Source organism: Choristoneura fumiferana, chromosome 20 (assembly GCF_025370935.1).
Source record: "Choristoneura fumiferana chromosome 20, NRCan_CFum_1, whole genome shotgun sequence".
Lineage (NCBI taxonomy): Eukaryota > Metazoa > Arthropoda > Insecta > Lepidoptera > Tortricidae > Choristoneura > Choristoneura fumiferana.
In genome coordinates this window covers 6,282,746-6,299,600 of record NC_133491.1, presented here as the reverse complement: position 1 = coordinate 6,299,600, position 16,855 = coordinate 6,282,746, and the positions used below count along the sequence as shown (strand labels likewise).

Here is a 16,855-nt window from a genome sequence, read left to right as displayed (position 1 = left end):
TACCGGTATTCGATAATATCGAAAAACCGGAATATCGGACCAAAATTCCGATATTAACACAACCGATATTGAAATCGTATAAAACCGGTATTTCGATATTTTCGATATTAATCTCTAAATAATATTTATTTGGTTTTTTAATAGAGTATTGCACTCTCAACACACTCAAAAAGTCACAAATTAATTACTTATTTTATTAATAGTATTATTTAAAATAAATTAAATTAGGATCTACGATTTATAAAGATTACCAACGATACCTTGATACCTATGACAAAACCGCGTGTCATCACATGCCGTGTCTTAATATCTGCACCTGACCTGGCCATATAGTAAATGCATGTGATTTATTAGTACTACTGACAAGGGTCAGGTGGCGTAGCATGGCGTCGCGTTTTAGTAGTGTGTTCATACCTATCTACCGTGAACCTGCGACTTTAACCAGGTCATCCGTCCATCTCGTTGGTGGACGTCCTACGCTGCGCTTGCCGATCCGCAGTTCTACATCGAGAATCTTTCGGCCCCACGGACATCTTTTCTCCGTACTATACGTCCTCTATTACCACTTCAAAGAGCTAATTCGCTTGGCTATGTCGGCAGGCCCTTCTTCCCCACTGGGCACACTGGGCAAGCGCCCAGGGCCCCGCGATGGTTTGGGGCCCCCTAGTCTCTCCTCCATTACCAAACGATAACCTAGCTACTCTACTCTCGCCTGAAAATCAGGCTTACCGAATGCAGCATGTTGTGCCCAGGGCCTCTAATAGTGAAAGAGGACCCTGTACTCAGTACAGCAGTGTACTGTATGTCGGTGAACCTTGTTCTTCTACGTGAATCCGCATTTCTGATTCGATCCCGTAGAGAAACCCCAAGCATAGCTCTTTCCATAGTTCTCTGAGCAACTCTGAGCCTATTTAAATATATGGCCTATTTATAGTAAATCACCACGTCTCGGCCCTGCAGTTTCGGAGATATGCCATCTCCCTGGCTTACGCCTCTTTCAAGGGCATCGCCTTCGAAGGCTGTTCCTGTATCTACTCGGTCGGACTGACATAGTAGCGATTTAATACAGACACTTCAACACTTCGATATACCGATAGTCAATACGGCATCGCTGGAGAGCCTCAAGCACCGCCAACGTTTCGACCGAATCAATAAACATTAGTTAATCGGAGTGATACATTTTTGATTTTAAGCCTTTAACACGAATAAAGTTTAAGACATATTTGAAATAATCTTAGCTACATAAGATTGTCGGTATCGGAAAGTTTTGTTGCGGAAAAATCATTTATTTTACTTTAATAATACGAATATCGAAAAAATATCGAAATACCGGAAAACCGGTATTTGAATTTTCGGTATCGAAAAAATACCGGTATTGGAAAAAAGGTCCGATATTAGATGCTCTAAACCTAAACATCGATTCAGCGTTGGTACTTTTCAGTCCCTTGCTTCTTAGCTTCTTACGCTTCATAATATGGTGCGATTCGTGTTTTCGTTATCATTATCCATATCCTGTCTGTCTCTAGTCCATCATTACATTAGTCTATTTGTTTTGTCCCAAGGACGAATCCTGGAGACAGCTTAGGCATCTACCATCAGAATTGTGCAATGTAACAAAGCTGTCTAATAATAAAATCAGTCAAATAATAAAATCAGTCAATAGCAGCAAGCCACCGCTGACAGGCGTATCGACGCAACAAAGATATGGCAGAAAGATTAGAATTGAAAGGACTTGGTGTTGTATTGTCGAATCTGCTAATCATAATTACAAACCTTAAAATGTATTGGCTAGTCAAGTTTTTTTTAAGGCCCCGATTACAATTCGGGCACCTTAGCGTGCCCACAGACTTATCTGTATCTTTATGTTAAGATTTTGTAAGTCAAAGCTGGTTTAATACTTATCCACCAACTGCCCAAAAGGATATGCTTATATATCTTGAAATGCGTATAAAGTATAAAGCTATGTATTTTGGTATTTGTTATTTTTAAAATCAGTCTATGAACTAAACTAATTACATTTTGAACAGCTCGCTCTGACTGTTAGGAGGAATCCAAATGATCTTGAAAAAGTTATATCATCAAATTAATATTTTTGTATAACAATAACAGCTTCATAATTGGAATTATAAAGGACGAAACAGAAAATTGCAGTTATTGAAATCCTACTAATATTATAAATGCGAAAGTTTGTAAGAATGTTTGTTTGTTTGTTACTTCATCACGTCTAAACCACTGAACCGATTTGGATGAATTTCGATATACAGATAGTTTGAGTCCCGGAGAAGGTCAAAGAAAAAAAAAGAAAGAAAGAAAATACATTTATTCGGAAAAGTAACAAAGAAACTTGAACGATTACATAAATAAATAACACAGACAAGGAAAGCAGTTACCATTCACGAAACGGACCCACCTCAGCATAATGCCGGCTCAGGAGCTAGCGCTGGTCTTCTGTATCTATCGTGAACGCGACCGTTTAAAGTCAGCGCTACCAACACAAGCATGACATGTGCATGACATTGACAACTGACACATAGGATAGTTCTTATCCCCCAAAATTGCATGGTTATAGCGGGATAGCGTTAAACGAATTCTGCGCGGACTGAGTCGCGGGTAACGGCTAGTTCTAAATATTAACAAATATTCTACTACAAAAGTCATCAAACCCGATAGTTTCGTAATTGAGACCACTTATGAAGCTTAAAATCCAAATTATCTATGCTAATAAAAGCCTTATGCAATATGCGTTTATGTCACTTTCAATTTTGTTGCCATAAGCTCCTCTCAAACGAGTTGCGAGGTAATCGAGCATGACGGACAGATGAAATCGACTTTCCAATTTGCATTATAATCGTTATTAAATGATCCATGTTGTTCGTAAAAACTGTTGTTGCTACGGCACTACGCTTGGCTTGGCTACGTTTTAATTGTATCGAATTTTGTTGAATCTGTTCTTATATCGTTTTCGAAAAAAAAAAACTTCTTCATATTGCCATCTATTTTTGACATTTCACTCAATTATGGAAAAAGCATGAGATGTATTACCAAGTACGTGAAGTTCCCAATTTTAGAGAAAGCCAAGCTTAGAGAAAGAAAGGAATAAAATTAAATGACAACATTGACAACTACCACACCGATAAGAGTATAACTCCTAAATGATGGGATGGATGATAATGACGTGATTTCTATTTGGAGGAATTAGTCAAAGCAAATGCTATAAGTATCCATCCACATTGCTTAGGTATGGGTGCTTACTTAGCTTAAAAGCATGAAGACCATCCTAATTCTACTGTACAGACAAACCGAACCCGGTTCAATAATCATTTTAAGCCTTGACCTGATGCTTCTACTATGTCATTATTTCACGCGACTCTTAACACATTTCTACTCGCTCGTTCCTCGTTTACTAAATGTACATTACATTCACATGTTCAGTTAGTAACTGTTAAACTTGTTATTTTTTATTTACAGTGCCATTGTATCTTAAGTATCGCACCATTTTAAGATGCGAAATTGAGACATTTCCGAGCTGGTGCATGCATATGCAAGCAATCACTTAGTCACATTTGGCCTTAGCCTCCATTCATGGAGTTTCGACATAAACCAAAACACTACATTTCCCCTTTATTTGATCACAATTGGTGTATGTAAAGCAATTCGCTAACAATGCAACACGCTATTTATTACGTACCTTTCGCCGGCCGCAGACCGGTCGAGAAACTCCCAAGCATTATCAGAACAATCGGATCAGTTATTAAAGCCGTATTTGTCACAGCTTTTAGTCAAGCTGTTGCCTTTCACTCGCCTAGTTTCGGAAAACTAGAATTATTTGACTGGGCTATAAAATAACTGACTTCCTGTTTTATTGTTGTTTGATACAAGATCTGAAAGGAACATTTAAGCGGAATTACTGTGCTTTGACAAAAAACTATTACAAAACGAATACCTATTTTAATAATAATAATAATAAATTTATTTATTTCGATCAACTCGGATCATACACATAAAAATTAAGAACAATAACATTACACTACATCTATACTAAGTGGGCAACACATGCAGCTGGTTCCAGCAGGGCACTACGAAACTCGAAACTCGAAGTTCGTGTCGTGCAGTCCCTCTGACACTTATACTATTTAATACGAGAGCGAGAGTGACGGCACGATACGAACTTCGAGTTTCGTAGTAGCCCTGCAGTGGCACATAAATGGACCGTCATTCTCATTCCGCTCCGCCACTGTTTTCGGGATTTTATTCATTTCATATTTTCACGATTAATGAATCAAGTCACCTGATGTTATACTTGGTTTGGATATGTATTTAACTAAATGTAAACAAAACAACGTCAATTGGTGTCTTGAATATTGTAATTCCCCCATTAACTATCTAAATATTTATATTTCTGTATTGAAATACATTAGTCTAGCGTCAAAATTGTATGATTTCTAATAGATCTGGAATATTTCTGCAAATGGTTGCGTTAGCTTTACTGATCATTCCTGTAAAGAGAATTTTTGATTCAAGATGAAAAGACTGGAAAAATGACAAAATATATGTTTTTTTAATCCTGAAAATGTTTAAGGGGATCTCCCATCGAACTTGCCCCGTGATCTGCCAATTCCAAATTAATGTTTGTGCCTTCTATGTAGTATCAGGTTAATGTATTGTTATTTCTCTCTCAGTATTCGATTCAAACTATGTTGTTAAGCGGCGGTTTTAAACCACACAAACGAAATTTTTTTTAAAGTCATACGTAATTAATATCAGAGTCTATACAATTTTTACGGCCTTTTGTCATAGTGTGAGAAAATGTTTAGGTGAAATAAATGATGCCAAATTAGAGCTGTCTCACGCTTGTCATTCGGGGTAACGGCCCATTAGCGGATGTCAAATATTTGCCAGTTTGTTGTGGTAGTTCTGCATTTTATAAGCGTGAAGGAACGGAAAGTACTGGGGTCAACCGCGATTGCTGAAATAATGAAAATGTAATTTTCCTTGTGAATAAACACGTGTTGTGAATTAGTTTGCTCTTGAAGCATATTTAGGAACAATGTAGCGTTTAGAATATCCATTGGTTTTTTATAGAATCTGAAATGCAAGACTATTAGGTCAATGTGTATGATTGTTTCGTATCCTTGTACTTCTCTCAGAACGTCAGAACTAAAAGCGTACCGGGATTGACTGGACGATTAGAATAAATTTACGACGTCGAAATTCGCAATCTACAGTTAAACGTTGCAAGTCATCCATAAAACATTAAAATGTACATTATTGAAACAAACGGGAACACTCTTACTGCCTTCGCTATACAGTTGTTTTCTAAAGAGCTAGGCGCGGAGATAAAAGAACTATACCAGACCTCATAGTTCTTTTGTTTTGGCTATTACGAGTACCGTAACATCGACGCAGAACTAATCGGTCTGTAGGGGGCCAGATTAACTGTAGTTGTGTCCGAACGGTGCAGGCCCAAGGCCGATGGACTCCGAACTCTTTATTGCGTTAAATTCTGTGAAGATCTCATGAACTCAAAGTCGGGTCGCTCAGGGATCAATAATAGACCCCAACTTCTTCTTGTAATAAAAATATGATGAAGAATGTAATCGAGGTTTTTGAACCTGTCGTGTAAAACTAATCATTTAAATTGAAAAACTTAAAAGTATTTCGGGTTGGTTAGATATTAATGATTAAATCGTGATCAGCTAAAAAGGCACTTAGCCTGGTACGGAAATTGTTGATAATTAAAAAATGACGCAGATGTTAAAAGTTGTTTATAATATATTTGTTTACTTTTGGTACCGATTGCTACACATTTACAAACCGACACACTTTTAGTAAGCTTTAAAATGCTTAAATAATTCATGTGTTTATTTTTTATGTATCCCGTTTTTTGGATGACCGATGCGACGCCTTACATTATTCTGTGCAGTATTCAAATTGATACTGAAATTTTATATTTGTGAGCTGAGCTCTGAGTTTGATAACGTTTCATTCAATAGATAAGTAGATGTCAATTTAATTGTTCCATGTAGTGAGGACTACGTATTTACATGAGTTTCGTTATTATTATCATACTTATCTGACAAGGGAAGCCTTGTACTAGTGCATCAATAATTTATAGATAAGTTAATTATGACTTTAGGACTGATAACATGCATACATAATTTTACGATTCTATGAATAACAGAAGCTGTGCAAGTTCCAGTGACTCATAAAACTTTATAACTTGTGATACGATAGGTATTTGAGTAGGTACGAGCAGTACCTACTTAATTTTCTTTAAAATTAGATAAGTGACTGAGCAAATTCAAGATCCTCACACAATCAAGCCAATTTAATAATTAATTTCCCGCGTAACAAAATTTGTTACATTGACATTCGTTTGACACGTGTCTTATACTTCCTGTAGAAGTCAACGAACTGTCTGCCAAGTTAGGTCAGCTTGATAATTACTGATTCACTACTACCCTAGTTTCAAGGACATTCTAGAACTTAGCTTTACAAAAACTAAATTCAATAACTAGAAGCTGAAGTGACTTCGAGAAGTTTTAAACGCTCGTGAACGAGTTGCTGTTTTTGAATACTGTGTTGTAGTGTTGCTGTGTGGCGTTGAGCGAGTTGTGATAAACTTGTATGTAAAGTATACTTATAAGTAGGTACCTTCATTAAGGTATAGGCAAAAAACAGAAGCTGACAGCTCTGACGAGGTCTCGGTATTGTTCGGTATCGAATCAAACCATATTAAATGTACAAAGTAATTACGCGTTCAGAGTCGAATATGCAAGCAAAGCTTAAGTTTCCATTTTAATTTATTTCTATAACAAGCTATAAAATTATAACATTTGTTTATAAAAATCTTCCAAAAAATAATAATTCATTTTAACACATAATTACGAGTATAATATATAACCAACTTAGGAAAGCTGAAAAACTCCCGACATTGTCACTTCAAAATTCATTATCTCAAAAACAACTGAACCAATTTTTATGAAACTTAGCTCAAACCATCTCGATTAAACAAACTTTTGATTAGAACAATTCGCAGCAAAAATCGATCTTTTGGTTTAGGAGCTATGATACCAAGACAGACACACACACATTGTGATCTAATTCATAACACCTCTCTTTTTGCATCGGGAGTTAAAAACACCATCAGACTCAAGTTTAAGCTTGCCTGCTGTTCACGTAAACCGAGTGCCATACGAACGATATCTTCGCTTTGCTTGCCTCTTGCATATAAACAGATGAAACTAAGTCTAAAGCGTCGCTTGAGCTGCAAGACCACACGTGGCCACAACGTAGAAACAGTAATTGTTCCACGCAGAATGCAGCAGGATAAAAAAAGCATTAGCCCTTATGGTTTCCTGATTCATTGCAGATTACGACGACCTTCCGACGCGCGACCCGATGTGGGGCCCGGCGCCCCACGAACTGGACCCAGACATTTGGCCGCCGCCACCCGACCGAGACCCCAACGCCTGGCCGCCCCCCACCAGCGTCGAACACAAGTCAGTACCCAATACAGATTTTAAGTAACAATACATCATATTATTATACTCGCAAAACCAGCGAAAAACATTTTCCAAACCCGACAGCAGGTTACTCGTAATAAAAAAATTCGCACTAAAAAATTTCTCCTTTTTTGTACTACCGAAGGAACTACTGCGAATAATCGGGTAGCAACACGCTTTATGTTATTTTTGCTCTCGCTATGAAAAGTATGGCGTAAAAGTATGGTGGTCCTTTTTTTCGACGTCACATGAGACCTCCCCTCATTGTGATAGTCGCCCTAATGGAGCTGTTCTCGATTACGAGATTGGCGCTTATACAAAAATATTAGCCGATTTGTCAATCGAAAGATTCTACTGAAGTATATGGAGATGGTACGTGGTGGTCAATACTACTATTTTTTGTAGGTTGAATTTTAACTTACGTGAGCTTCCAATTACATGTGATAACCACGAGCTTTTCGGCGAAGGAAAACATAGTGAGAACACTCGCGTGTGTTTAGTTTTTTATCCGCACCGGGCTCGAGTGGAAACTATAGCCCGAGCCCTCTGATTTTAAGAGGAATATCCAGCAGTGATACGTATAAAAAACGGGAATGCCTAACGACATTGCTGTTTCAGAGGTCCGCCGACATTACGGTCGGCCCGCAATAACCCCCGAGCCAACAACAAGAAGCCGGCGCCCACGCGGAACCCGACCACCTCACAGAGAAAGACGTCTGACGTACGGAACCCCAAACTGGCCGGGAACAAGACTCACAGTGGTATGTTACTCACTGCATGTCTTGACTAACCTTTAAACCATTTCATTCTTGGCTCGCCTTTAAACCATTTTCCCTGGTCAAACAATGCGATGCCGCTATGAATTTTTCTGTGAAAAGGTTCCCTGGTCTCAATCCAGTTGGTTCGATAGTACGTCCTATTGCTGGGTAAGCCCTTTGACAATGTAAACGAGTAAAAAGCTTTATGGCACGTTGACGTTCGTACCCTATGTTAGAACGAGCAATTCTTTTACATATATTTATTTATTTTCGAGTTTTAGTCCAAACGTAGCTATGCCATAGCTCAGTCGCCCAAGTACTGAATAATAATTGTAGCTGGTTTCGTGCTTCTCAGTTATCAAAAATAACTCAGAATTTTCCACTTCAACACCACTTCTTGTTCTTATTCTTGTTGCCGTGGTAACGTCTCTTGAGCTACTTATTATAACTTATAAGTATGATTATATGGGGTACATACAAATCCACTAAAAGTTAGTAGTTGTGGTAGTTTTAAAGGTTACAGCTCATTAGAGCCACCCGGCACCCGACAAGCAGCGCCTCTACTTTCGGCATCCACTCGTTGTCGACAGGTGATCCACGCGCGGACGGCGAGTTGACTAGTGGACCTCGCGCGGTCCACGAATTTCCGAGTAGGGGGGATGAAGGGGGGTCGGAAAGCGCCGCATCGCAAGCGTGCGGGCAGCGAGTGGTCCACTCGCCGTCCGTGCATGGCAACCTCGTAATTGAAGCGATCCGGTGACGCTACGGAGTTGATGTAGTGAGCGCATGCCCATACAAATCCATATGAAGAATACTAACTGCTACAGGCCAGGCGGTGCTAGTCGGGTGCCGGGTGGCTGTAATGAGCTGTGACCTTAAGGCAATTCCTTCGTGCCTATCTCCTAAGCATGCTAATAGCAAACATATTTCTAACAAAGTGTATCACTGATGTCTCCTGAGTTACGGATAACACACACTTAAAAGTTGATTGACCCTAGAATTTTAAATATCCAGCAAAAGCAAAGGAAAGCAACAGCAAGGAGCATCCGACGACAAAAGACAAGCAGGACCGCGACAACAACAATGGCGACACGGACGATGAAAAGCACAAGGAGGACGAGCGGCGGTTCGAGCCGCCCGCCGCCTGCGACGGGGACCTGGTCGACATGCTGGGTCAGTGCTTACAATTAAAACATATATTTATATTAACCCCCTGTTTCACCATCCATTGACTAATATTATTTGACGGATAAATGTGATGCAGTCTGTGTTTGTTTTGTTCGAATAGACGGAGACGGCATCACATTTATCCGTCAAATGAAAAGAATATGTCAAATAGGTTTATCAATGAACTACTAATGAACATCCACTACCGTACGATAGCTTACATCCGCCTTCACACTGTAACAACACACAAACGCACACACATCACACAAACCATGAATTATTAGCATAATGAGGTTGTGTTGCTCTGATGATGCACTCTGGTTGAGTTCGAAACTGTCAGCTTAATGATGTATAGTGTGGTGGCGGAGGAGCGGCATTAACGTACATTTGTTGCAAATATATGCATAAGGTTATGGGTGATCGATATAAGTTCATTGATATGGACTTCCGCAAAGTAACGAGCGATTCAATCAAATTATTTAAATGGGTACTCCTTCAAGAACCGTGGTACTGTTGTGGACGGACGGTCCACAATTCTAAGAAGCCCTATTTAAAGAATGAACACTTCAAAAACTGTTATTTTATTTGAACTTCAGCAAATACATTTATGTACATGTGTCGATAGTTGGATTTGGACCGACTGCCCAAACTCTGTTATGTCATATATTTTTAAATTGAAGTATATTCTTTCGAATACACATCATGTAGGCAGCCAATCGTGTCCTACAGTACTACTCCATGACGAAGGACACAGAACCCCTTAGGTCAGATTGCTTACACACGACCACTTTACTCTTAATCGAGCATTTTAATTTGGGCAGGCAGAATATTTGTCCTCTGTAGAGTTGTTAACGTATCATCGCTGACGTACCCTAAGTTGATATAGAATAAAAAAGAATATAAACTGTTTATTGAGCACTAAAAATACAGTCTAAAAGATGTACTTACTGACTACAAATTATAATGTCGCCTTTCAGGACTCTCAGCTTTGCACCATGAAGAGATCTGGGGATCTGTGGTTTTGTACTGACTGACGCTGACCAAGTGACCAACGTTTTATCCTATTGCACTTTAATTGACGTACTTAATTAGTTTTGTTTGTTATTTTCAGAGCGGGATATAGTACAAAAGAATCCCAACATACGATGGGACGACATAGCGGACCTTTCAGAGGCCAAGAGGCTGTTAGAAGAAGCCGTTGTCTTGCCAATGTGGATGCCTGATTTTTTCAAGGTAAATCATATTATTGTCATTTTTAGTTAATGTCTGATAATAATATAGGTATCTTTTTTTAAAGTTTGGCTATGAACATCGCGATCATTTCAACATTATTTATCTCACTTGAATCAATCTTACCTGAACTAGTACCTATATGAAACAATTTGACTTGTGTTAATTTTCCTTGACCTCTTTTTGTCGCTTGATTCCTTTATATTAGTTTTTTTTTTATTCGACTGGAAGGGAAACGAGCAAGTGGGTCACCTGATAGTAAGAGATCACCACCGCCCATAAACATCTGCAACAACAGGGGTATTGCAGATGCGTTGCCAACCTAGAGGCCTAAGATGGGATACCTCAAGTGCCAGTAATTTTACCGGCTGTCTTACTCTCCACGCCGAAACACAACAGTGCAAGCACTGCTGCTTCACGGCAGGATTAGCGAGCAAGATGGTGGTAGCAATCCGGGCAGACCTTGCACAAGGTCCTGCCACCTGAAATTTTTTATTATTTATTCTAAATATCGTACTAAAATTGGTTTATTCTTTCACCTAGGAATAAAAAATAGCGTTTAAATTACATGCTAATGAACACAGATCAACACTGGTAGGTATTTGAGATTTAAACAATTTATTATTAATACTATTTTAATTTGAGTCATTTTTCCCGCCAGCTTCATTTCTTGTTTTTTTTTTATTTTTATTTTATTTTACGTAATGTTTGAGAAAAGCACTATACAAGCCTCGGCCGGCAACCCCCCTACTTCCCGGCCTCTACAGTAATGTACTATTATTCGTTCCCAGGGCATCCGGCGGCCGTGGAAGGGCGTGCTGATGGTGGGCCCGCCCGGCACCGGCAAGACGATGCTGGCGAAGGCGGTCGCCACCGAGTGCGGGACGACCTTCTTCAACGTGTCCTCCTCCACGCTCACATCCAAGTACCGCGGCGAGTCGGAGAAACTCGTGCGGTTGCTCTTTGAAATGGTAACGAACATAAAGGCTACTAAGCACTATGCGGTTAGCCGGGTGCTTTAGTACCGTCTCTTTCTCGACCGAAACTTTGAAAAGGGTGTTGCGTCTTGGCAATACCAACAAATTAATCTCTCAACTATTGACTTTGTGTAAACACGTATTTCCTAATTAAAATTCATTTTTACTATAAAAAGCCTTTCTCTGAATATTAAAATCAGTGCCTAACAAACCTAGTCTACCTACTCTAGAGAGGGACGGAGCGCCAAAACCGCACGGCTAACCGCATGGTGCGTTCTTGCACAAATGGTCTTACCACAAAAATATACTTAAGCATTGGTAGGGTTAGACCCTTTGTGCATACATATTAATAGTTCAATGAGGGACTGGTTGCATTCCGCCGATTCCGCGTCCTGCAGTTCGGTCAGATAACAGATTTTAAATAAGTGGACCAGTGTCCAGTGTGACATGTCTTGAGTTTTATCATTACATATTTATATGTATATTATGCACAGGCGCGGTTCTACGCGCCGAGCACGATATTCATCGACGAGATTGACTCGCTGTGCTCGCGGCGCGGCTCGGACAGCGAGCACGAAGCCTCGCGCCGCGTCAAGTCCGAGCTGCTCGTGCAAATGGACGGCCTCGGCTCCGCCACAGACGAACCTGCCAAGGTAACGTACACGGATTTAGTGAATAATCCTTTTCTACCGTATTTTCTCGGTAACTTTCGTATTTACACTAAATTCTCTATATAACTTGATAGGGGGGTTATAGTTATATACATAAGTTATAACATCTCAGTGTGAATGTGATACACTTCAAACACCTTCAGCTGAAAATGATTAACACGCAAAATGGTGCAAAAAAGCAAAATGTGCAAACGAGCAAAACGTAACGTAACTCGTGGTTTGACATTTATTTTGTCACTAATACATCAATCAATCAATGCGACTTCAGTTTGCTTACTGTTACAATATCCTTATCAGCCAGCAGCGCGCCACCGTAGCGCTGCCTAACCTGCTGCCTACTCAACACACGCTATAGATTATCCCCCCAATTTAAAAATAAAACACTGCTAAAATCCCATCTTAATTATCGCAATTTAAATTTCCAGGTGGTAATGGTCTTAGCGGCAACAAACTTCCCGTGGGACATCGACGAGGCGCTCCGGCGGCGGCTCGAGAAACGCATCTACATCCCGCTGCCCACGCAGGAGGGCCGCGAGGCCCTGCTGGCGATCAACCTGAAGGAGGTCAAAGTGGACCCCGAGGTGGACCTGCGGGCTATTGCCAAGAAACTTGATGGGTACTCCGGAGCGGACATTACTAATGTTTGCAGGTTAGTATGCTTTCGTAATGCTGTTGATTTTTTTATCTTCCTTTTTTTTTTTCGAGGCTTTAGTGAACCTATGCTATATGTGACTATGCCAGCCTCATTGGAAGATTCGCTTGCTGTTCTTGCAAATAGTCTCTTTGTTGAGCCGTAAATAAATGCTCATCTCTTTCGCTCAAATGTTGAGATCGCCTTTGTAATTGTATTTCAATGTTTATCAATTGTTTATATTTCTTTACTTTAGTATCCTTTAGGGTTTTATACATATGCATACATACTAGTTGCGGATTATGTTTATCTACTGCGACTATTACTTATGATTATAAAACTACGAGCAGTCCACTTTGTGTAATAGTCTTCTATGTCCAACAGTAGACGTCCTACGGCTGATATAAGATGATGATGTTGATTTTTTTACGATTTATTATCTATCTATTCACACGACTCCAAAAACACTCGCAATTAAATAGTTTTTATGTGGTCAATCATCAATCAACACCATTTTGTCTACATTGCAGAGACGCGTCAATGATGTCGATGCGCCGTAAAATCGCCGGCCTCAAACCCGAGCAGATCAAACAGCTGGCCAAGGAAGAACTTGACCTCCCAGTCACCAAGCAAGACTTCCTCGAAGCACTGAACAAATGCAACAAATCGGTGTCCAAGGGCGACATACAGAAGTATCTGTCGTGGATGGCGGAGTTCGGATCCTCCTGATTGTCGTGCTGAGAACACAACTAAACTTAACTAGACTACATTTTGCGGCGTGCGGTCCTGTGTTCACTTCAGTTTAAAAAACTTTTTCCCCTTATACTTTTTGGTGACCTTGAGATGAAAAGTTAACATGTATCCATTAAGCATGAGCGCAATACTTATATCATTATCTAGAAACTTTATTATAAAGTTGTCAGTTTCAGAATTTCGAATTTAAGAATCTCTAGTCCAACCTCGATTTAACCAGTAAATAATGTCATACGATTCAAAAGCTAATCGATCATCTGTGAAGTAAACATGATAGAGAAACGCTACTATGTACTTTATACACGAAAAATGCAATGTATAAACCTACTTAAATAATTATCGTAACTACTTAAATAACATTATTTTAATGATGCTTTTAGAGAACGAAATTTAGTGGAACACGGCGGATCGCACGACGGCGTTTGAAAGTATCATTCGTGTATAACACAAACAATTTTCTGTTATTGTATCAAAATGCGATTCGATTGCAAAATGTATTTTAAAAATAAATAAAGAACAGTTGAGTTTAAGAACTGCCTTATTAACTCCTAGACGTATAGAGTATTGGAGCAACGTTAGAACTGTTTCAGTATTAATAAATAAGGGTGTAAAAATTATAGTGGCATATCGAAATTGTTTAATAATTTAGGCGTCCGTCAAAGGTCAAGGAAAACATTCCGATTTGAAAATTAAATTAATTGATAAGCTCTAACTCTCATTCGTATCCATGTTTGGCATTTTAACGACTTGTGAATAACAAAGTATACTATTTTTTCAAGATAAATCAATAGAGTATTTTACATAGCACAGAGTATTTGAACCTTGTGAGGCAAACCGCATCCATAATATGACATGTTGTAGATCTGTTGGCAAAAAAAGGCATTATTAGCTTTTGTTAAATTTTATTAAAATCATTTGAATAATACTTTATGTGGTAAGTGGATCCACATTGCCGTAATTGCCTCTATGAGTCATAACTCATAACGACTGTAGGCTTTCATTAGCCAGTTCTGTCTCTTTGTTATAATTTTGAAGCCGTAATCTTTGTACTTAAATTAGGTTAAATTTGAGATTTGTTTTATTGTTAAGAAAAATAATATGCCATAACTAATTTATGTGTACTTTTTATAGAGTTATATTGAAAAAAAAAACATAACGTTATTAATAAGTATGAATTATAAAATTTGGCATTTATTAATAATTTAGCTCAACTAAAATGTAGCATTGTGTTCGAGTAATTTTGAATAGAAGATCCGCGAGTAGTATCAAGTATGACTGATGTGATTTTTGTGTACATAATACATACAAAAAAACTTCCCATATCCACATGCATGCATTTGCCTAAAAGCTTTTAATATTTCTGACATGTTTACTAATTAATTGCAATAATTTTAGACTTATTCGTTAAATGGATTCATGACATTAACGAAATAAAAATATTAAGTATTATGGCAAACAAGGCAATAATTCTACTTTAAACTAACTATGACTTAATTCTTTCCATTTGGCAGGACATTAAAATATAAAATAATCTATTGCCTTTATTTGAGGTATACTGCTTCGACATTTTTTGAGGTGGCATATGTTATTTTTGCATGTGTTAAAGGAATAAATAGCATTGCAGTGCAATTATAATTAAATGATTCAACCTAAGTTGACAATATTTTAAATGAATGTTTGTCAGAAGAAAAACAGCGTAGTTATATTTTGAGTTTAACTTCTACAACATTGTAACATGTCTTTAAAAAGCCTTCCGTTTTAACGAACGTTTACATGAAATAAAGCAATTTTAAAATATTTGTTTCTATCATTTCATTTGGCTATTAGGTTTCATGCAGACGAATGGTTTTGTGGCAACCTTGTAACAATGTTACCACTTGGACTTCTTTGTCTAAAGTTACCACAAAAAGCAACAAAATTCCAATCTTGGATGTGTTAAAGGCGGTTGGTTATGGTATCCTACTAATATTACAAATGTGAAAGTTTGTGAGTGAGTTAGCATGTTTGTTACTTCTTCACGCTGAAACGGCTGGACGGATTTGGATGAAATTTGGCATAAAGTTAATTATTACCTTTATTAAAACATAGGATACTTTTTATCCCGATATTCCCACGGGATAGGGATAAAATCTCTAAATAACAACCGCTGGGCTTAGTCATGAAATTTGGTATGACGGTAGCTGGACGTCTGGAATAAATAATACATAGGCTACGTATGAAACTGCCTGAAAACCTGCAGGGCTACTACTAAACTCGAAACTCGAAGTTCGCGTCGTGCGGTCCCTCTGACACTTATACTCTTTAATAGGAGAGCGAGAGGGACGGTACGATACGAACTTCGAGTTTCGTAGTAGCCCTGCTGTATTTCATCTGCACGAAGGTGCGTCAAACCACAGACTACTAAGAGATACTAACGTATCGTCAAACTTCAAGCAAACGTTCGTTGGCACCTCTGATTCCGGCTTGCATTCCTAAATTAAAAATGGACGACGATATGATTATAATTGATAGTTTTATATCGTATAATAAGCTCTCCATACTTAAGTGACGTAAACGGCGTGAAATATAGACCAGGTAAACAAGAAGGATAAATCAGAATTTTGCACGCTACGCTCTTTCGCTTCAATCAACTTGAGCGGTCGTTCGTTGGCTTTCGGCGACCGTCCACACTGCAGGGCTACTACGAAACTTGAAGTTCGTGTCGTACCGTCCCTCTGGCTCTCGTTTTAAATAGTTTAAGTGGTGTTAGAGGGACTTCGAGTTTCGTTGTAGCCCTGCTGGATTCGATGTAACGTAATGGTACGATTCCTTTGGTCTAACCGCCACGCTTCGGATCACCGGCACACGCCAAAGAACGATCGTTGGTGTTCGCTAAGCCGTCCAGACAGCAGGGCTACTACGAAACTCGAAGCTATTTAATACGAGAGCGAGAGGGATCGCACGACACGAAAAGAACTTCGAGTTTTGAGTTTCGTAGTAGCCCTGCAGGACCAACGAAACCCATTCGTTCGTTGGCGCTTGTTGGGCGGTGTGTACGCGCTATGACGAGCATGTGTAACAGTAGCTTAAATTTAACGCGCACGCGCAATGAGTTCGAACTCCAAAATCGAACATTTCCGATTGTAACGATTAACCTAGTTACAGAAATCGATTACTTTATGTA

General features: G+C 38.9%; 1 protein-coding gene across 2 annotated transcripts in view; it reads left to right on the top strand.

Annotated features, from left to right (window-relative positions):
- Positions 1–15,489, top strand: part of Kat60 (katanin p60) — a 33,845-nt gene extending 18,356 nt beyond the window's left edge. For both annotated transcript variants that reach the window (XM_074103025.1, XM_074103026.1), the window contains exons 3-10: positions 7,373–7,502; positions 8,124–8,266; positions 9,278–9,436; positions 10,542–10,663; positions 11,452–11,631; positions 12,132–12,290; positions 12,734–12,957; positions 13,470–15,489. In XM_074103025.1, coding sequence (XP_073959126.1) covers positions 7,373–7,502; positions 8,124–8,266; positions 9,278–9,436; positions 10,542–10,663; positions 11,452–11,631; positions 12,132–12,290; positions 12,734–12,957; positions 13,470–13,668 — 1,316 coding nt within the window. In that variant the 3' untranslated portion in view covers positions 13,669–15,489. The remainder of the gene's footprint in view (positions 1–7,372; positions 7,503–8,123; positions 8,267–9,277; positions 9,437–10,541; positions 10,664–11,451; positions 11,632–12,131; positions 12,291–12,733; positions 12,958–13,469) is intronic.
- The last annotated feature ends 1,366 nt before the right edge of the window (positions 15,490–16,855 follow it).